General features: G+C 41.4%; 3 protein-coding genes and 1 pseudogene across 3 annotated transcripts in view; 2 read left to right on the top strand and 2 right to left on the bottom strand.

Annotated features, from left to right (window-relative positions):
- LOC121604361 overlaps positions 1-21,246 on the top strand; it is a 235,730-nt pseudogene that overhangs the window by 1,540 nt on the left and 212,944 nt on the right.
- Positions 1-21,246, bottom strand: part of LOC121604362 (histone H3-like) — a 610,603-nt gene that overhangs the window by 384,950 nt on the left and 204,407 nt on the right. The window lies entirely within an intron of this gene.
- Positions 68-5,122, bottom strand: LOC121604354 (C-type lectin domain family 10 member A-like). Its single transcript, XM_041933849.1, has 6 exons — positions 4,984-5,122; positions 3,015-3,101; positions 2,546-2,788; positions 1,705-1,868; positions 1,522-1,628; positions 68-618 (listed from the first exon to the last, which is right to left on the bottom strand). The coding sequence occupies exons 1-6, from the start codon at positions 5,063-5,065 to the stop codon at positions 432-434; spliced, it is 870 nt and encodes a 289-aa protein (XP_041789783.1). The 5' UTR covers positions 5,066-5,122; the 3' UTR covers positions 68-431.
- Positions 7,192-9,959, top strand: LOC121604358 (CD209 antigen-like protein E). Its single transcript, XM_041933856.1, has 6 exons — positions 7,192-7,360; positions 7,733-7,822; positions 8,368-8,460; positions 9,053-9,195; positions 9,358-9,458; positions 9,681-9,959. Exons 1-6 carry the CDS (start codon positions 7,228-7,230, stop codon positions 9,874-9,876), a joined length of 756 nt encoding a protein of 251 aa, XP_041789790.1. The 5' UTR covers positions 7,192-7,227; the 3' UTR covers positions 9,877-9,959.

Genomic DNA, 21,246 nt, shown 5'->3' with positions numbered 1-21,246 from the left:
GTGTACACTACAGTCACAAGAAAGAATAAGGAATGAATGAAGACTGAATCATCCTAAATTACATGTTTCAATAGTCTGTACTCTTTATTCTTACCTGAAAATTCTACTTCTATTAATTTATATATTATGCTGCTGATAAATGGAGGTTTCCACTTAAAACAAACAAACAAAAAATACATTCCATATAATGTAACACAAAGTGTATCACAAAATACCTCCAAGTAAGACAAAGTATGCCACAAAGCCTTCTGTACACTGCAGTATCCAAAAGTATCACCAAGTTGCACACAGTAGTTGAGAGTTTGTTCATATTACATCAAATTCATTGTTGTTTTTTATTCTGAATGAGATTTCTCCATATTTCAGTTTTCATTGATGTTATTTTGTATTGTGCTGCATATAAAGGCACATTAAGTAATTGACATGTGCATTCACACAACATCTTTTTTTTTAGTTATTAAGATTAACTGGTCCACCGATTTCTCACACAGCCAGCGCCGCTTGCTTCCACAGGGGGCGTCATTCCAGTTGGCCAGCTGTGGGTTGAAATGATACATCTCCACACAGTCTTCTCTGATGTTGGGCCCGCCATGATCCGGCTGGCCCCTCTGCCAAAATCTAAATGATAGTGAAGAGGTGGAGGCCAGAGAGAAACATGATGATGCCACAGGGTTGCAACCAATAAACCAGGTTGTATAAAGATACATATATTTCCACTTCCAAAAATGAAATGAGTTTTTGAGAATATGTCAGGACTGATATAGTAAGGATGATGGCATATTTGATATTTCAACTGGGTTAATGAAAGAATAACTAACACTGGTCATTTTGTGTGAGCCAAGGAGCAGTCCACTGTTATATTTCCACAGGTCTCATGTTTGTGTGTCACACTTTCTCAAACACAGAAAAAAAAAAAAAAAATGTTTTCTGAGGTAAGATGATGCATGTTAAACTGTGATGTGCAGGCAATAATTACACATAAGCCTATTGCTTTTTCTTTCAGCTTGGTATCTGAGGCTTGCATCATGCCAGTGTTCTCTATTGAGGTAAATCACATTTTGAATTGGGTCTAATTATTTTCAGGTATGTTCACATTGGGCCTGACTGATAATTCTGAAGGCTTCAAAACACTTAAATTAAAGCTAATTAAACTAAGATATGAAGTGAAATTGTCATATGTATTTCTTTCTATGTGTGCATTTGCTGTCTCGCAATCAAACAAAAAACATTTGCTAAATAGACAATATTCAGCTTTTTGCCTTCAATATTCAGAGTAATTGTTTTTCATTATGACATGTATTTTTCCGCGCCACAAATGCCAACACAAACAACATGTCATTGTTGTCCAGTACAGGGCAGAATAGACCTGCTGATTCTAAATGCAACGCTGTCATTTGTGAGGAGGTGCAATATTTTTTTTTACTATTAACTGCCTACATAGCATTTGTTTCTTTGATACCAAGGTCTTCTTTGAGTCAGCCTGTCCGGTAGAAACACTCAGGAATATTCAAAAGGCCTTACGATCTGGTTAGCACAGATCCATCCACCCATTTGAAGTTTCCAGCTGTGTCATACAGACCAATCCAGAACAAGAGATAGGCATCCCCATCCAAGCGGTACAAGTCCATCTGTTGAGATCATAGTAAATGTAACTATGACTTCAGTTCTCCTTCAACATCAAGCATGACATACTTTCTACTGTACCTGTTCCTGTTGGCTGTCAATCACCACCAGATCGGCATCTTTACTCTGACAGTATTTCCTGCTGTCCTCCCATGTTTTACTCTCATTTGAGAGGAAGTAACATTTGAAGTTGATCTCCCTCCAGCCGACGGGACACGGCGGTTGGGACACACAACTACTCGGCTCTGGAGAACGAGATAAACAAACAACCCATCTCTGATCAGACTCTGGGGCATTAGGATGAGGAGTTAAGAGTACAAATACATCCAACTTTGACAATACATCTTAATTTTGTACTGTGTGTCTGCGATCATAAAACATTATCTGTGATTACATAACAGGCTCAACTATATAACTACAACTGTACAGTCATCAATTACAGAGACATATTCACATGTTGAATCATAACTACAATCACAACTAATGACTTCTTACATAAAACCCTTCAGTGTGGCACTAGAGTCTGAAAAGACACTGCAATGCAATAAGGGTCCCTAATATAAGTACATTTAAAGATTTTATGTTCACTGTCCTGAATAGTAGAGGTTAGTTTTAAAAAGTTGATGCTTTTTAACCTTCCCACAGCAGCAGTGGTTTCTTTGTAGCAACCACAAGAAACACTGGGTTAGCACAGGACTTCACAGTAACTAAAAATAGATGAACACATCACAGCAAAATGGAAAAACAACGGCTACGACACTAAGATGTTGCAAAAATGCAGGTATTTGTCTCATAGTGGATACATACCATATAGTGTGTGGACAGTGACGAGATTACATCAGAATGAAAGAAGAGAACTGAAGAAGAACATGAGAACATTGCACATGAGGTCAGAAGACTCGGCCTGCTTTTTTCCCCTCACCTCTCAGGTTCTTTTTCAGCCTGTCCCTCTCCTCCTCCACCTTCCTTAACATGTTCTTGAGTTCATTGTTTTCGTTTTGAAGCAGGTTTCTTTCTCCGGTCAAGGCATTAAATTTTTCAAGTAATCTGTTGTGCCGATTAGTCCACCTTTGCTCACAATCCCGCACCTCCTCTGTCAACTGGTTTTGGTCATTAAAATGAGCTGCGCTGCAGTTCGAGCGGGTTGATTCCTTGCTCGAGTGCACTGATGGTGTAGGACCAGAAAGTCAAAGTTAAATCATTTAAAGATATTCACAGTCTTTAAATCAAAAATATGCATCAGGTTTTGTTTGACTGCAAATTGTGAAAGAAGTTTTACAGAAACATGTCAAATTACTCCACAAAGTACGCATGCTGTGTGCAATCTTGTGGTGATGTCTGTGCAACTGCATTAGCAAACGTGTTACTCAATGCCAAGAAACAATACTCACAAGTAAGGCGCAGAGAAACATTGAGCGTGGCTTGTATGATACACAGTAAGCCAAAGCTGATGAAAAGCAGCTGACAGAGTCTTCTCTCTGTAAAATCAACACATATAGACTAACATCATGAAAAGCATACAATTCTATCATTTCCCCGTCTTATTTGCCTCTATCGCAACAGGTCTAGTGGCTTTGGAAAGATGATGAAAAGTATGCAGTCCTCAAAACTCCACCTGTTGCGCCTATAGGTACAGTTTCTATAGCTATGGCTGGTTTTGTAGATAATGGGCAGACTTTCTGGGGAAGACCTGGTCTGATCAGGAAAGAAGAGACATCCCTTCATCTGTCCATCGAAATCTGACCGAGTTTAACTAGTGAACCTAAACCATGTGTGACGGGGTCGTTTTTAATTATTATTATTATTATTATTATTATTATTATGAATTGCATGTTTTGTTTGCTTTTGTAGTGGCCTATTGCGTTGCGGTTTTATTGCATGTATTGTTTTATCCAACCGACTCTGAACACCTCACAGGCAGACGGTAATGAGCAGCGTTAGCGTCAGGTGTGGGGACAGTGCTCGAGACGTTTTAGCAACAGCAGCAGAGGAGCAGCAGAGAGACGCCACGGAGTGGGGAGCTGATGACTTGGCAAACCGAGAGGAGCGCCGCTGCCGCTGCCGCTGCCGCAGCCGCTGCCGCACGAGGGTAACAGGACGCTACGTTCGGGAGCCAGGAGAGACCAGACCAGGCCCGGTCGACGACAGGAGGGGAGTCAGCGAGGAAGCAGCATCACCGCTTGGAGTAGAGGGGAAGCGACGTGGGGAAGGAGAGGGGTGTGTTCGCGATACACCCCTCTTCGAGCTAAGTATCGATTGACATCTATATATTGGCCAACCTTATAATCGAACTTTTATCAATTTTAGTTGGAGTGTCGTCGACCGGGCCTGGTCTTTTTTCTCTCTCTCTCTCTCTCTTTCTTTCCTTCTTTATTATTATCACTTTTGTCTGTTTGCTCTGTCTTTCTTTGTTTTTTTTTTACATGTTCGAAATAAAGGAATCAATCAATCAATCAATCTCTGAGGACTCCCCTCTTGTGATTGACTTTTTTAAAGGAATCCTGTCTGCATCCTTGGGGGGGCCACGCGGGAGACGGGACAGTTTTACCTTGAGTTTGTGATTTTTAACCCTGCTCGCCCCTGAGCTTTTTATTTATCCTAGTGTCCAAATTTAGCAGTAAATTCTAAATCTTCCACTTTGCCTCCTGGTCAACCCAGAGTTGAGACCAGGAGGAAGAGCTGCAGTCCTATACGCTTCTCTGCACTTCCATTGGAGCAGTTACCCTCTGAGAGAGACTGTGTCTGCCCCCTGACCACTTAAATTAATTCAATCTAAAGTAAACAGAAGAAGTTATACATAACAAACCTTATACAAATTGACTTCTGACATTTAAAGCTGTATTAGCCCAGAAACAGCTGCTCACCAAAATCATTAATACTCAGATTCCAGGAGGTGGAGTTGCTGCTTTTTTTTTTCTTTTTTGACACAATCCTTTTTATCAACCCTAAATCTAAACTCAGTTGTAAGTAATTCAAAAGCCTTGTTCTTAGTCTTTCAGACCAAAGCTGGAAAATACTACAACCAATTGCATTTGTTGTAGTCTACTGCCCTCCTGGTCTACATTTTGAATTTATCTGAATTCTGGATTATTATTAAGTGTAGTTTTTTGATATAGCTAATCTGGATGACATTTCCCTTGCCTCCTGCACCACCATAAGGAAGCAGGGAGTTATCTTTGATCAGAATATGTCCTTAAACTCCCATGTAAAACCAATTTCAAGGACTGCCTCTTTTTACCTACACAACATTGCAAAAAATCAGGCATGTCTGGTCTCAAAACAATGCAAGGCAAACTTATTATTTTTCTGTTTTAGATTTAAATATTTTGAGTCTGTGTGTTTACAATAAAATGACGTTACCTGTTCGAATTGGATCCTCACTGCGTTTCTGCCCAAATCTTGGTTGCTCATTAATATAATCTGATACCTCCATTTGCTGCATCCCCCTAGTTGCTTTAATATTTGGTGAGAAGTCTGTTCTGTAGTCTGATCAGTGAACAGTGTGTTCCCTCTTTTGGTGTGTGTCTTTGTCAAGACTTAGCTATTGCACTCATTACATCCTGGTGAACATGTGTGGAAAAAGTCCAAAAAGGAGAACAAATTATGTGAAACAGTCATGTGAAAGACATGTCCAGTATGACATACTAAAATCTGTTTCACTACAATGACTGTGAGGTGGAAATCTGAAACAAAGATTGCTGCAGCAAGCCTGCTCATGAGAGCTTTAGATGGCCTTGCAACGGGTCCAGACACACAAATAAGAGTCTGTTGCAGAGAGTCTTTATAATCAGTTTGAAGGGAAAACAGTCTTGAGCTGGTTAAGGTGAGAATCACTGGAAAACAGTGGTCAGCAAGAACATATAGGGAGTGCAGGAATACAATACAGAAGTCGAGTAGTTTTCCACTGTCTCTCTCTCTCTCTCACACACACACAGAATACAATTCAAAACCTTTAGCACATGGCATTTCTTTACTTTTTCTGTACTATACTGTAATTCCTCATAATTGATGAAGATGATAATGAACTTTGCTATTTTTATGAAGAAACGCGCTCAGCGTGTTTCTCACGGAAGCGTTGAGACGATAAACCGTCACCGTAGTTTTGTCAGCTTTATCGTCACTATGAGCTTCCTGAAAGTTGCAGAACTGTCACACTTCAGGACTCAGAGGCTCAGGTGCAGACACAAGACTCGGCAGACACAAGGAGGGCAATATATATATGATTTATTATTTCAACACAAAACGCTATGCAGGTCAGGCATAGGAAAAAACCAACATACAATGAACTGAAAGCCAACACAGTCCTCTAACAGGCTGGTGGATAACTATGAGGTTAAACTACCTAACACAACACTAAACCTAACCAGAACGGAGATACTAGATACTTAACACAAAATCCCTTACCTAGGTTTATTGTAAGGACGAACAGAAATGGTAAGCACAAGCACACTGGAATTAGCAACAGAGCCGGAGTAGACTGACTGGAATGGAGGGTGGGAACAACTCCTGGATGACGGAGGGTGAGGGTAGATGAAGGTGGAACGGGAGCCAGTAGAAGCAGCGGAGCAGGTTGAGCAATGGCAGGAGATGAGATGCAGCGGGGAGGAGGGTATCTGGATCACAAACAAATCAGGGTTAGAGGAGAACCATTCAAAAGCCAGAGGACAAAAGTGCTAGGCAAATACAGACAGACTGACTGAAGAACTTTTACAATCCGGCGTCGAGTCGTGGTCAGCTGGCTTCTTAAAACATAGGTTGCAGTGTAGACAAAGGAGGCCACTCCTCGCTGCAGCTGTGATCATCAGTTGATTCCAGATTGGAAACAGGCGCGCCCCCAGCCAGTGGGAATGAGCAGGAACAGGGTAACAGAATACTCCACTAGGTGGAGCCCGAAGCGGAGGGCATGACAAGAACATGGATTTTTTAATGAAATCTCACTTTGATATATTGTGCCTTCAAGAGCTGAGACTGAACGACCATGTCAGCTGCTGCTCTTTGAGTTGGGTGTGTTGGATATGTGATGGTCTCATGGTTTCACATCCTTTAAATTCATTATGATTTAATTTCCTTTACTGCTGTGGTATCCTGATGTCTAACTGATGAAAAACACTTGTTCGAGGAAGCTATGACAGCAGCTTCACAACTAATAGCAACCATCAGAAATGAACATTTCACTTTGCTGTGACATCCACTCCTCTGCAGTGAAATGTTTTAACAAAGCCGCATGCCTACTGTGTTGAGTTGTGTAATATTAAAGAATTATGATGCAAGGACCTGACTGCAAAAATGTGGATTAAGCTCTGTGATAATTTTAAGGCCTAAGATTTCATATTAAAAACATAAGAATACAGAGATTTTGAATCTTTTTTGAAGATCTTCTACTTTCCAAGAATCTGTACAAGCTTTGTGCGAAGCAGAGGTTAAGGGCTTTAGCGAACGGAGAACGGTGTAGAAATAGCTCAAGTCAAGAAAAAATGAGGAAGACCAAAACTGTGCTGCTTTGTTAGTACAGAGAAACATATAAAAGGAGTAGTGAAACATCAGTGCGTTCTTAGAGAACACGTTCTCCACTGACGCTGTCACTCTCCGGTCTGTGGCCGAAATATGGCAAAGTTTGTCCACAAAGAGCACTCTGAGATCACTATGGACTATGTAAATCTACCTGATGGATTGGCCAGGAATGATGCTCTGAAGAGCTGTTCCGGCAGGGATGGTGGAGCAACCTCTGCAGCGCCTGGTGAGACAGAAAACCTAAAGCTCTACAAACATTTTGAGTCTCAGCCATGAACACAACAGGGATTTTTTAAAAAAAATGTAATTTCAACATGTATACTGTGAACGCTGAGGAAGAATCAATTACTCCATCGTTTTTCTTGTACATGTGAAAATATTGATCTGCTTTCATGTGCAGTTTATTCAATCTTTTTGCACTGTTGAGCATTTATGTTCTGTGTCCCTGTTGTTCATGGTCCACTTTGAAAAGTTTTCCAGTCTCTGCATATGTTTTGGTCAGGATTTGATAAGAGCAGATAACTCTGTAAATCTGCTTCTTGGAACAGGCTGCTGGATGCTTACTTTGTGTGAATGTCTGTCTGATGTCCGCACTCAGGAAGAAAACTCCACAGACTGGTTGCTTTGAGCTTTGGACTCCTGTGTGTCCTCCAAGCTGTCCTCAACATTTCGCTGCGCCTTGCTCTCTGTGAGTCATTTTAAATCGTTTCTCGACTTCTGTTTCCCCAGACTTTTTGTAATTCACTTCTATAGTAAGACCAGAAAATTGATCAGCTTGATGATTGCAATTACAAGATATATCAATTTGCTTTCAGGCTCACTCATAGTTTCTATTCTATGCCATTTCTCATACAAGTTTATTATGGCTTAAGAATTTGTGGGTGGCTGACATTCAGACAGGGTTTGGGGAAGTTAACAATTAGTAACAATCACAAGCCATAATGACAGTGCTGGACAGCTAACATTTACTGTATGATTAAGCAATAACAGGACGGGACTTTCCAGCTACTTCATGCTTCATATTTCTGCCATTAAAATAAGGTACAATCCGAGTTACAACGTTCAGCCAGTACAGTTGCTTATACTCCATACAGATTTGGATCACTGGTTTGCTGGAGTGTCCTTGTGCAAGATACTCAACCCCAAATTGTGGGCATTTGAGCATGCTGGCAAAATAGTTGGTTTAATGTAATGCTGGACACATGAATTCTCAAAGTTTTTCTGCTTTTTCAGACAGCTCTGACAGCAAAACCCCAGATATAGAGGCCAGCTGCAAAAACCTGACTGACGAGACTGACGAGCTGAAGAGAAAACTGACTCAATTTGGTGAGCATGAGGATGAAACTCAGTGCTGATGGCCTTTATTTTCTCTCATGATGCTGAGATCTGTGTGAGAGACAATATTCCTAGTAGACATGTTGGGCTGGATATATCCAGGGGAAAACACACTATAAAACTTTTCTACTGATTCAGCTGCATGAAAGAAAAGCCAGCTATTTAAAAGGCTTAGAGAAGCTTTGTGGGCAGGTTAAAGTATAATTTCATGTAGTGATTTAAATACTGTGACCGAAGAGAACGACCATGTCAGCTGCTCCTCTGTGAGTCATGTGTGTTGGATATGTGATGGTCTCATGGTTTCACATCCTTTAAATTCATTATGATTTCATTTCCTATAACACTGTGGTATCTTGATGTCTAACACTCAGCAGCTTCACAACTGACAGCTACCATCTGAAAGTCAATTTGCTGTGACTTTGTGTAATATTAAAGAATTATGATGAAAAAACATGAAATAAACTCTGATAATTGTAAGCAAATGAATAATTAGCCCAGTGGCACATAGCAAGCTTTAAATTGTCTAGATTTTACATGTTTATTTCTAAAGTGTTAAGATACTCTTTGCTGTTATCTATAACAGATCACTATTTGCAAGAAGGATGGGTGTATTTCCACTCCAGCTTCTATTACGTTTCTTCCATCAAGAAATCCTGGAAAGAAAGTAGAGCTGACTGTCTGCAAAGAGGTGCAGACCTGATGATTATTAACAGCACAGAAGAACAGGTGTGTGTGTTATTGCATGAAAGAGTGTGAGTTTGAGGTTAAGAGACAATAGCAAGAGAAAGAGTGACACATGTAAAGAATGTGAGGTCGCCTTGGTGTCAGATGAACTGAAATCAGTTCCATATCTATTGATTACTGATTACTGTTTTCTCTGTTAACAAGGACTTCACAAGAAAATTCCACAAGTTCATGTGGATTGGATTGACAGACAGCGAAACTGAAGGGATGTGGAAATGGGTGGATGGCACACCGCTGACAACAAGGTTCACACGTTACTCTTTTATTCAAATGACATTAATGCTGATAGTAAAAGCCTAAAAACATCTTTTAGATGTCCATGTTAGATTAATAAAAGCTTCTATAATGAATCACAGGGAACATTTTGAGTTAAGTAAAACCTGGCCACATTGCAGCATGTTGCTGGCCATCAAATGCTTCTTGGATTGTGTTCTTTGTTTAATGATTGCTTTGTTTTTTGGTTTCAGCTATTGGACCCCTGGGGAGCCCAACAGTTATGAAGGCCAAAATGAAGACTGTGTAGAATTAAAGTCCCATGATATGATAAACAGCTGGAATGATAAACCATGTGAAGGCCAAAACTTCTGGATCTGTGAAAAGATGATAGTTATAACTCAGCATATACAACCATGGAAAGCTGAAACTGACTTCATGTTCAATTGAGACTGTGTACAGTATTTTCTGGAAATCTGTTTTTGACTTTACTGTCCCCATTAATAATAAAGTGTTTGTCTTTTCGCATGAGAGAGATGATTGTTGGGCATAATGTCAGGGGAAGAGAGGTGAAATACAAATAAAATGTTGCAACTTTGCACTAACCAAACAGGAAAGCACCTTCATGCAGCTGTGAAATATGGGCCAAATAAGTAGTGGTGGTCACCTACAATATTTCACACCACCAGTCCTCAGTTTCCTGTTGAGTAGAGAGTCGCATAGGTTACTTTCCTTTTTTAGAAGGTGTTGCTCTGAACACAGTTTAGAGTAATAACTTATCATTTCAAAGGAACACCACAGGAGCAAACTGTGCCGTTAGTACAGCCAAACATCATGGATCAACCGCTGAATATCTACGCTAATGTAGAGAGACCCTCAGGAAATGCCAGCACGAAGAGAAGGGAGACGCACAGTTGCGAAAATATTTATGAAAATGTGTTGATCCACAGTCTGGAGCCAAACAGAACTGGACCTGCACTCTCAGGTACGTTAATAAACGCATGGCTACATGCACACTACGTTTATTTTTACACACAGGCACACACACACACACACACACACACACACACACACACACACACACAATAGACTATAGTCAAAAAGACTTCAGTGAGAAACAATAACATGGGAAAGATTAAAACAGCAAGTGAAAAGACTATTAATGGTTTTCATTAAGGAACAGAAGACAGCCAAAGTGCATGAAGAAATTACATACAAAGCTATGCAAATGTTTGCAACAAACAAATGCCAAACTTTGCATTCACCCTCAGGTGCCGACAATGTAAAGAAGAGGTCCTGCAGAGCTGCAGCAGTGTTTCTGGGTCTGCTGTGTCTTCTCCTCCTGACTGCACTCACAATTCTGGTTGTCATACGTGAGTATTTTGTTAGCATGCTGATCAAGTCCTAAGAAGATAAAAGGGATTGATTGATTGATTGTCTTTTTTATTTCTTTATGTGTCAAATACAGACACCAAGAGCAACTCTGAGCGGGAAATGGAGACGGCCCTGTTACAGAGCAGTTACAACAACCTGACAGAAGAAAGAGACCAGTTAAAGAACAGCTACTACAACCTCATCAGTGAGAAACACCAGGTAGAGAACAGCCTGACAAGACAGAAAGACCAGTTGCAGACCCGTTACAACCAACTGTCTACAGAGAAAAAACAGCTGCAACAAAGATTTGATGCTCTGACCAAAGCCAGAAACGATCTTCAGAGAAAGCTTCAAGGTAACAAGAGAATGGACTTTAGATTTAAATTACACAGCCTTTATTGTCTCACATATACGTAGCACATGTACAATAAAACTACAGCTAACATTCAGTGTCACACACAGATCTATAAACACCAGAACATACACACCAAGAATACTGACATACACCAAAGTATTGAACAGATGCCACAAATGAAGATGTTGCAAAATACTGCATAAATCATGGTTGGATTGCTGGCTGCTGAATAGCTGATGCTGAGCTGTACTGCTTCAGATATAGCTGGCAGCTGAACAGCATTGGAGGAGGAGCTGGGGTGTCATACAGGTGTCTTAGTTAAAACTGGGGTAAAGCAGCTGAGGTCAAAGCCCTTTCAATACTGCAATGAGTTGCTGTGTACTAGGAGTTGTTTTGTTCTTATCCACTACTCTGACACCATATAAATCAGAGAAGCAGTCTAAATAGCTCATCTCAATCCGTTGTTGTGAGTCCTAACCTGCAATTAAAGGTTGCCATGGTGATGGTAACCGCTGAGTAACTCCTTGGTCATTTCAGCAGAGATTCGATCACTAATAGCAATGTCCTCCGTGAACATTTTGAAGCTTGAAATATCTGTGCTGAATATTGTTGAAGTAATTCACTGTCAAAAACAAGTGGGCACAGATGAGCGACTCATCTATTATTCTCAACTGCTCTCAACAGCTCAGACTGCTCAACGCATCAGCTTGGAAGGAGTCAAAAGTCAACAGCAGCCAGCTGGAGAAACATGAAGGAGGACATCCACAACCAACAACAGATACCATTAATGAACAGAGACAGGGGTAGCCAATACCACAAACAACCATTATCACGTGACGAGGTCCCGTGGAAACAACTAAATCGTCATCTGCTGAGGAAAGCAACAAAATATGGTTAAAGTCTTCAGAAAAAACAAGCTGGACTTTGAGACTTCTGTGGCTGCAAAACAAGAACAGCTGTGCTCATCACCTTGTGTATTTCAGACAGGTAGCTCAGCAGTTGTAACTGCAACATCAACAATGGCTCTGCTTTATTCAGGCGTCCCAGTAAACCATGACAGCGAGCCAGCATGCACAATATCAGGACACTGAAACTGAAGCAGTTATTTAAATGTCCAATGTTAGACATTGTGATGTGAACTGCAGTGCAAGCAATGCATTGTGCATGAATACTACTTTCTGTTGGTGGAGCAGATTTATTCATCATAGATGAATGTTTATGTTGTCAAATGTATAATAAAAGTCTGTAGTGTTCACAGATTAGGCCATTTGCACTCAGATTGTTCCAAAACATTTCCATAGTTTGTTCTGACTAAATGTCATCAATATATTATGTAAGATGTTGAAATATTACATAGCAGCATATTTACATAATCTTGCTATACAGCAGTCTGTTGCCTTTGCTGCTTGCATTGTCACACAGATATCTTTGTTAATGCTACATTCTACCTGTGTGCATTCTGTGAGGTTTTTTTGTTTGCTCGTCACGTTAACAGCCTCGTTTCCTCTCAGAGAACAGTTCCGTACAACCTTTCATGAGAATAGGGATGACAGAGAGCCGTAGTAGCTCACCTTGCAGAGCGTGTAGCATGTAACAAGGCTGAGTGCTCACTGCTGCAGCCTGGATTTGGTTCCAGCACAAGGCCCTCCGTTGCCCGTCATCCCCTCTGTCTCCCCTGCCTTTCCTGTCTCTCTCCAGCCATCTCAAATAAAGCAGAAATGAAAAAAAAAAAAAAAAAGTTTAAAGTAGTGATTGTTCGTGGTCGGTTTCTTCCTTGTCATGTAGAGTTCAGTCTCACTTTTTAGAGGCAAATATTTTCTCTGAATCACTGTAAATATACTTTTATGTTGTAGTGCTTTGTTTCTACCTGTATAAATGGAAATTAATGAACAAAAATTTAAATATGACAAAATTCATAACAGCTCCACTCCCAGATAAACAATAAGCTGAGAGGGGAGATTTTTTCCCAGTTTATCGTGAAGCCCAACCTTAGTAGGTGAGACACCAGCTTCACCGTCTGTAAAGCAGCTTCCTCCCTGGACCAGGTCAGCACAAGCAGATCGTCCAGATAGAAAAATATCCTCATCCCCATCCTGCGTAATGGCTCGGATCGAAAGGGTCGACTGGAAGACAACAGAGGCTGTCCTTTGCCCACACTCGCTGCCGGGTCTCGCCGGGAGGGAGGTGTGTAAATGACAGAGGTGACATCAAGAATCTGACGCTTAGGAGGAGAGGGCTCATAAGTGCAGTAACCAGGATCATTCACACTCTCTCACACCGGAGATGGAAGAGAGGAGATGCTGGCTGCAGACAAGAGTGTGCTGTAGACACGTTTATGGGAGGAGGGCTAAGAAACGGATGAGAGGGGGACGTTGAGCGCTGACAGGTGCATGCTGTCCGCATGATGCGTACGCTTCTTATTCCCCGGAGAAGAAAACACTGGAAGATGGGATGTGCTGCTTATCTCACATGTGTGCACACTGCCTACTAACCAAAGGGTTAGGGGCTGTGTGCTCACATAGTGTGGGGGATGTGTACGTGACAGCTGCAGCTAAATCGGTCGAGTCAGGAGCAGACTGTGTTATAACAGGAACTAAGCCCTTTAAGGGATGTTCGTGTTTTATTTCAAAACAATCACGAACATTACCCTCACACTCATTCCCCTCAAAACTTCATTGCCTTCTGTTCTGCTTGGGGCCAATTTGGACCAATAACAAGCCACGCGTCGAGTCTTGAAACCTCTCTGCAAGGTCGGCTGGCCAGGAGAAAGATCAGGTTGGGGAAACTGGTGGGCTGGATGTGGAGGAGAAGAAAATGCACATAGTGAGTGATGTGGTTGCAGCTCCACTGATCCCCGACGATTCCTCTGTAGACCGGCCAGCCAGCTTAGTCAAAGAGGAAGAACAGGACTAAGAAAAGGACTTTAGGAGGGTCAACTGGCACTATTCCATTCCAACTGCTCTTCCTCCACTGCATATGTTCATAGAGGAACAGATAATTAATCTCCCGTGGTTCACCAAACTGTATTTGCATGGGATACAGTGGGGTCAGGAGTGCACAGGTCTAAAGCGCGTATGATCTGAATTCATTCATGTCACAGCAGCAGAAAGTCTTTAATTTCTGCCTGTTTTCAGTATTGAATGCCATCTGGATACTGAGCCACATAACAGAATAAGAGGCTTAACAAGAAGCTCCAAGCATTGTAGCATTCCCACTGATGACCAAAGATAATGCTCATTTGATATAAAGATGCATTTAGGGACTAATTATTAAACAGATGTTCAGACATTGTAATGATCTTAAAGACACCATGTGGGGTTTTGTGGTAAGCACACAATGTTCCCCTTTAGTTTTTATCACTGAAACACATCTGTTTGACCTCAGTGATACGCCACATAAAGCATTTCCTTCCTCATAAAATGTTTTTAAAATTTTGAAACATTCATTCGTGCTTTTATCCGTGTGTGCGCAGCAGGTCAGAAATAGTGAATGCTGTTTTTTGCCGCGGTCATCAGTGGAGTGCTGTGAAACTGTCAGCAGGAATGTGTATCATGTAACTCACAAGCTGATGCACATACATGTTTCATCCTGGTCCTCACCAACAACAAAACAAACAAAAGAGGAACGAGTCACAAACACATTGCTCCACAGTTCCACCAGTGATGAAAACCTCCACAGGGTTCCTGTAGTGCAGCTTATATGAGCACTTCACAAACCAATTCCAGCAATTTTCTCACTGGCTCATAAGTATGAGAAAAGAACAGCAGAGTAAAAGCAACTTTTAGGTCCACACCTGTCTCTCATTTCATTCCGAACAACAGGAAGCATATATTTGGATGGAACATTGCCAGTGGGTTGGGATCAGGGAGGGGTTGACCTTCTGAAAGCCCTTTCTGTCTGTTACTGAGTCTTTACAGTGAGTTCTTGTGCTACTACAGGTAGCAGTGGCAGTAATAGTGGTAGTAATATTAACAAGCAGAAGCATAAGTATTTAAAAAATAAAGATCTAAAATGTTTAAAGGAAATACAAAGATATAACATCATCTCACGTAATAATAATATAATGGAGAAAGGATCTTATTGACGAGGAGGAGTCTAAAACAATTGATGTAGCTTTTCATGTTTGGCCTGAACTGATGGTCACTTTCAGTGGTTCAAATGATGCCCAGCTGACACAATTTCATGTTGTTGTTGGGTTTGTGTTGGCTTTTGTATCTCACCAATAAGTGAAATGTATGAAATGAATAGTTTTGAAGCAGAAGCTCCAGTATTTGGATCAAGTAGCTTGTGAAACATGCAGTGCCAAATGTAGCTCCACTTGTTTTTTCTGTGTGCAGATGAAACCAACCCTGTATGTCTTCTGCTGCTGCTGTTTCTTTTTACGAGGCCGATGTATTCTGAGCATGTTTGGCACCACGTCTTCCTTTGGGATGAATGAAGTGCTGCTATCTCATTTCCAGCTTGTAGCTTGAGTGTGCACTGGGCAACTGTGTCATTAGGGAAACAGAAGCAATAGGTCTGCTTTGGTGTTGGCAGATAGCAACACTCATCTCAGCTTATTTTTTCAAAATGTTTCGATGCTTTTTCTGAAAGCTTGGCTTGAACGTTATACTTGATATGTCGGCAGACATTTCTGAAGTTGTGTATTTGTGTATGTGCCTTGTTGTTTGTACTATTTACTATGTTTGTGAAATAAAGGCTCCAGCAGTGCTGCTGCACATACATTATAGTGAAGGTTGTTTCCAATATTTTGTCCATCTCCATTTATGTGAATGCAGGTGGACAAAAGGGTTAGGGTGAGGGGTGAGGGGGGGTAGGGGTTGGGGTTAGGGGGTGAATGGGTGAGTCATCAGTTAGGAGGTATGGCTTTGGTGCATGCAGACTCCTAAAGCTCTTTGTTTGATTCTTCATCGTGAGCTCCTGAAGACAGAAAGTCGGCATGTTTAATTTTCACGTCCCAAGGTCTGAAGTTCTCTGAAAGAAGTCGTTGAACCCTAAAGATGAGCTGAGGTAGTATACCTGACACTGGATGTCTGCTTGCATGAGGCGTTGGACGTTTTCTCTGCCTGTTGGTGGTCCCGCATCGTCTTTCAGACCGGCAGCTTCTCTTCCGGCTCTCTCTTTTCTTGACTTGTCGCCTCTGTCTGACAGCTCCCGTCTGAAGCTCTCTTCAGTGTCAGAGAGCTCCTTTCTAAAGCTCTCATGGGTCTCATGGAGCTTTCCCTGAAGCTCTCTTCTACCTCTGAGAGCTCCTTCCTGAAGCTGTCCTCCTTGTCTGAAAGCTCCTTCCTGAAGCTCTCTTCTACCTCTGAGAGCTCCTTCCTGAAGCTGTCCTCCTTGTCTGAGAGCTCTCTCTGGTGGCTTTGGTCTCTCTTTTCCAGCTGCTCTTGTAGCTTTCCCTCGACAGCCACACAGTTCGCTTGGCTCTGTTTTAGAGCTGACACTGTATCGTTCAGCAGAGCTAAGGTGTCGATGTGAGCATCTGTACGAGCTCGTCTTGTGCAGCTCTCTCTTTTTCACTCCCTCCCTTGTTGTTTTGCGCTCGTCCATCCAGGCGTTGATGGCTGCATTGTATCTTAGCTGCGGAGCCGATCTCTTTGTTGGCTTCCTGGAGGTCGGCCTTCAACTCCCTGTTCTCTCCTTCGGTGATGCAGAGCTTCTCCTCCAAGGTCTTTCTCTCTTTACGAGGCGCCCTCTGCTGTGGGACCTTCGCCTTTGTTGGGGTCCTCATACTCTCCTCCATTTGTCATGACCCGTGCTGTGCACACCGTTTTTTTGTTAAGTTTCCCCTTGTGTGTTGTCTTTGCCTGGTTTTGTCACATCCTGTTTTATTTTGAAGATTTATGTTATGTTTCTTGGTTTACTTTACTTCCTGTGTTTGCCCTCCCTTGTGATTGTCTGATGTGTGTCACCTGTGTGTCATTAGTGTTCCTGCCCTGTGTATATAAGTCCGTGTCTTCCCCCCAGTCTTTGTCGGGTCGTTGTCTTCGTCACCTTGCAGTCTGCGCTTCCCTTGCCATAGCCATAGCCATAGCCATAGCCATAGCCCTAGCCCTATATTGAGTGTTTATCGTTGTGTTATCTTTGTTCATGTCCATGCCGTGTTTCATGTGAGTCTTCCTTTGGTTTGTCTTTGTTCTTGCTTTTGCTGCATTTGTGCAAATGTTTGTCCTGCGTATTGTCCATGTTACCAAGCCTTCCCACCGTCCATGTAAGTTTGTTTCTAGTTTTGTCTTTGTCTCTTGTTGTTCTACAGTCTTTGTAAGTGTGTTTCTTTAGTGAATGTCTACGTTACCCACCATTGCCCTAGAACCCTTGCCTTTGCCATAGACCCTCTAGTAAGTGTTTTCCTTGTGTTGTCTTCAAGTCCATGCCATGTTTTATGTGAGTGTTTCCTTGTTTTGTCCTTGTCTCTAACCCTGCCAAACCAAGTGAGTGTTGTCCTTTGTTTCTTAGTGTTGTCTTTGTCACTAGTCAAGCCACAGCCCACGTAAGAGTGATTCTTGTTTTTGTCTTTAATCATGCCCTGTATTACGTCTGTTCAGGATACCGAGTAGAAATACAGCAGGTCACATTTACGTATAAGGAAAAAGAATATTTTGTATAATCTGATTGAAATTCATAAACATTTTCACTAAAGCGCTTGAAGATCCAATCATCATTAAAGCGCATCTCATGCAAGAGAGCTGATTCACACAAATGGAATAGTCAGAGTCGTCATATTGACATTTAATGTGTGCTGACTGATTCACGACGTCACCACTGCATTGAGTCACATGGAAAAAAACAGTCTTTTTCCATTTCTGTTCAAATAAACCAAGATCTTTCCCAAACGTAAGTGCTGTCAGTGCCTCAATACAGCCAGACAAAAGCAGAATGATGCTGCAGTCGCTGCTAGTGGACAGAACACAGCAAGATTGTCTATTTAGGTGCAAACAAATGAAGTAGTCTGTCAGTAAAACACGTTCAGTATCAACAGTTTTGCGACTTGTCAGGTACGTTCATTAACATTTCCTCATAATGTTCATGCAAAACAGAATCCATCCCAACATCTTTGCTGTGGTCACAATGGACGTTTCAAATGTGGCTTAATTTGCTGAGCACAAGGAAATCAATTAAATCATTCACCACACAAAGTGCTTGTGCTCATTAGCCTGTATTGTTTAATACCGAGCTAATTAGAAGCTACTGCATCCAGGCTGTCACCTAATACTAACGTTAGTGAGCCACATGTTTGGCTGACTGCGCCATAATATTCTCAACATGATCAAACTATTCGTGAAGTCAGTCTAACATCTGATCGTGAGCTCAGTTCTAGTTGACTAATACCTATCAACTTGCCACCATAGAAATCAGTGGTTCCATCACCTTGAAAATGAGCCACAACATGAGCCACTGCATGCTGCAGTGCTGATGGAACAGCTCTACACCTGCGTACAGGTGTGAACAGAATGCTACTTTAACCATGAAACAAGTCATTTCTGGATTGATCGACTTCAAATACTGTTTATCTGATACATGAGTTGTTTGCTGAAAACAACAGTAATCTTGTGTGTGAGTGCAGCAGTGAATAAAATGTGTCAGGTGTGTCTGGTTTGAAGTATGTACCCTCCTGCCTCTGCCCGCTCTTCTTGCCATCGTGGTTGATGTTGTAAAACAGGATCAATGATGAAATCACTGAAAACAAGTGCTAAAACCAATCCTCAAACTGATGTTCTCAAGCAAAAAAAAAAAAAAAATCAACTCAACCTCAACCGTCACTCAGTTCAACTGGTGACTCTGCCAAAAGTGACAGTGAGTCACTGCCAACAGAGTTAAACTGTTCATTCATGGATGAGAAATGGCCGGTCAGTGGATGTTTTGCTGTCAGAGGGTTACTGACGATCACAATATTACTAAGGACAATTCCAATAAAACTGAACCAAGGCCGCACTGACAGACATTTTGCTGTGATATCTTCAGCAGGGCTGGCAGTGAATAGTCTAAATGTGTTTTGTGTCGCCCTGGGCCACTGCCCTGATTGACAGCAGGAGTCACACAACATCACTAAAACATCATTGAAAAGGAAGTACAGAACGAGATGCAAACACTAACATGCATGCTAGCATCATGTAGTAAACTACAAGCAGCAGTAATTTTGACTTTGTTAGGCTTATGTCATTTCAGTAAAAAAAACAGTTAATACAATGTAAATTCAACACAAGTGATGTGTATCTGCACACTGAAAAAACAAGTGGAGCTACATTTGGCACTGCATGTTTCACAAGCCACTTGATGCAAATACTGGAGCTTCTCCTTCAAAACTATTCATTTCATGCATTTCACTTATTGGTGAGATGCAAAAGCAAACACAAACCCAACAACAGCCAACAACAACATGAAATCGTGTCAAACCCTCCCTGACCCCAACCCACCGGCCATGTTCCATCCAAATATATGCTTCCTGTTGTTCAAAATAAAACGAGAGACAGGTGTGTACCTAAAAGTTGCTTTTATTCTGCTGTTCTTGTCTTTTACTTATGAGCCAGTGGGAAAATTGCTTGAAGCGACAACGCTAAATCAAAAGACTTTCTCCGGCTGTGACATGAATAAATACAGATCATATGAACACTTAGACCTGTGCACTCCTGACCCCTTGTGGATGTAATGAGTCTAACATTGGTGAACCAGGGGAGAATTAATTATCTGTTCCTGTATGAACATATGCAGTGGAGGAAGAGCAGTTGGAATGGAGTAGTGCCAGCTGACCCTCCTAAAGTCCGTTTCTTCATAAATCTATATTATTCATAAATCTATGTACTGATTAGTCTAGAACAAAATTCTGGAGATCAATACATAGCCTGATCGTTGGGAGGAGCCACTCTTTGCACTGCCATGCTCCTATACAGGCTCCAGTTCTAAAGCTGACTGAGTCCAATCACAGCCCTGTCTCTTTGATGTCCTTCTTCTTCCCTTACCTCTGACCTTCTGCTTTTGTTTTAAAGTTACTTGGCAACTTGGGCACGTCAGGTGAATTTACATATATAGGTGGCATGCAGAGGATCAGCAGGCACTCGGAAGGGTTTATGGTTTTTTACCAGGCCGCAGACACTATTGTTGTTTGTTTGCTTGCTGAATGATGCAATAAACCGCACTAAACGCAACGCTTGCCTGAACAATGGACTTATTTTTCCCTGCGTAAAATTTGTTCCCAAGGTTGATTTTGATATACTTTATTTTTGTTTTGCTTTTTATTATTTCGTTTGGGGACAAATCGCCATTACAGTACATATTTTTGTTGGCTGCTCTCATTTACAAAATTAAATTATACATAAATGTATGGGGGTAGGGACTGAATTCAATACTATTCTTCAGCTTGGTTCATATTGTCACCATTATTATGAAAAACAAGCGTTATGTATCTCAGTGTGTTAAAGACACACGGCAACTTCCCCCAATACTTTATATGTTTTCTTCAAAACAACAAGAAGCTTCTCTGGAGAGTTTTGACTCTCAATGCATGGTGGGAAGTCTGCAAATATGTTCATCATGTTTGTTTGAAACATGATGAGAATGCATTTTGCAAAAGATCTGAGGTGTTCTGCTACTTGTGTGTGAATTGTGTGTCATGTTTTGACAAAATGAGCCCTGTTTTCAAAATTGTGCTTAAGCAATCATAAAAAAAAGTGTAAAGTCTGTGGTTTCCAGTGTTAAATTGACTTGGCATTAGAAGTTCCATTTTAGTCATACAGCGTGCATGACTGATGAACGCCATGAATCACTGAAGTTAAGAAATGTTTGCCTGCACAAGGTGTAAAAAATCCTTGTGCACCTATCGTGCACAAGGATCTTTACATGCTATAGCTGGAACAGCATTCATAATAATCCCCCTTATGATGAAACTGTTATTTTGTTGTTTGTTTTTCTTTCTTTTTCAGGCTACTATTTGCACTAAGGATGGGTGTTTTTCAAAAGTAGGTTATATTATATTTCTTCAATCAAGAAAATGTGGCAAGAAAGTAGAGATGACTGTCTGCAAAGAGGTGCAGACCTGGTGATTATCAACAGCCAAGAAGAACAGTTTATGTGTGTGTTGGGGGGGTATAGAAAAG

The sequence above is a fragment of the Chelmon rostratus genome, chromosome 3 (genome assembly GCF_017976325.1).
Source record: "Chelmon rostratus isolate fCheRos1 chromosome 3, fCheRos1.pri, whole genome shotgun sequence".
NCBI lineage: Eukaryota > Metazoa > Chordata > Actinopteri > Chaetodontiformes > Chaetodontidae > Chelmon > Chelmon rostratus.
Note: the sequence above shows the minus strand (reverse complement) of the source record. Positions and strands in the feature narration are given on the sequence as shown.

What these genes read in the sequence shown, in the direction of transcription:
- LOC121604354 (XM_041933849.1), bottom strand. Translation starts at nt 5,065, where the DNA reads ATGCAGCAAATGGAGGTATCAGATTATATTAATGAGCAACCAAGATTT. An exon ending in TGTTTCTCTGCGCCTTACTT is followed by an intron (nt 2,789 to 3,014) that starts GTGAGTATTGTT and finishes CTACACCATCAG; the next exon opens with TGCACTCGAGCAAGGAATCA. An exon ending in TTGACAGCCAACAGGAACAG is followed by an intron (nt 1,629 to 1,704) that starts GTACAGTAGAAA and finishes TGATCTCAACAG; the next exon opens with ATGGACTTGTACCGCTTGGA.
- LOC121604358 (XM_041933856.1), top strand. Translation starts at nt 7,228, where the DNA reads ATGGCAAAGTTTGTCCACAAAGAGCACTCTGAGATCACTATGGACTAT. An exon ending in TTCGCTGCGCCTTGCTCTCT is followed by an intron (nt 7,823 to 8,367) that starts GTGAGTCATTTT and finishes CTGCTTTTTCAG; the next exon opens with ACAGCTCTGACAGCAAAACC. An exon ending in TTAACAGCACAGAAGAACAG is followed by an intron (nt 9,196 to 9,357) that starts GTGTGTGTGTTA and finishes TCTGTTAACAAG; the next exon opens with GACTTCACAAGAAAATTCCA.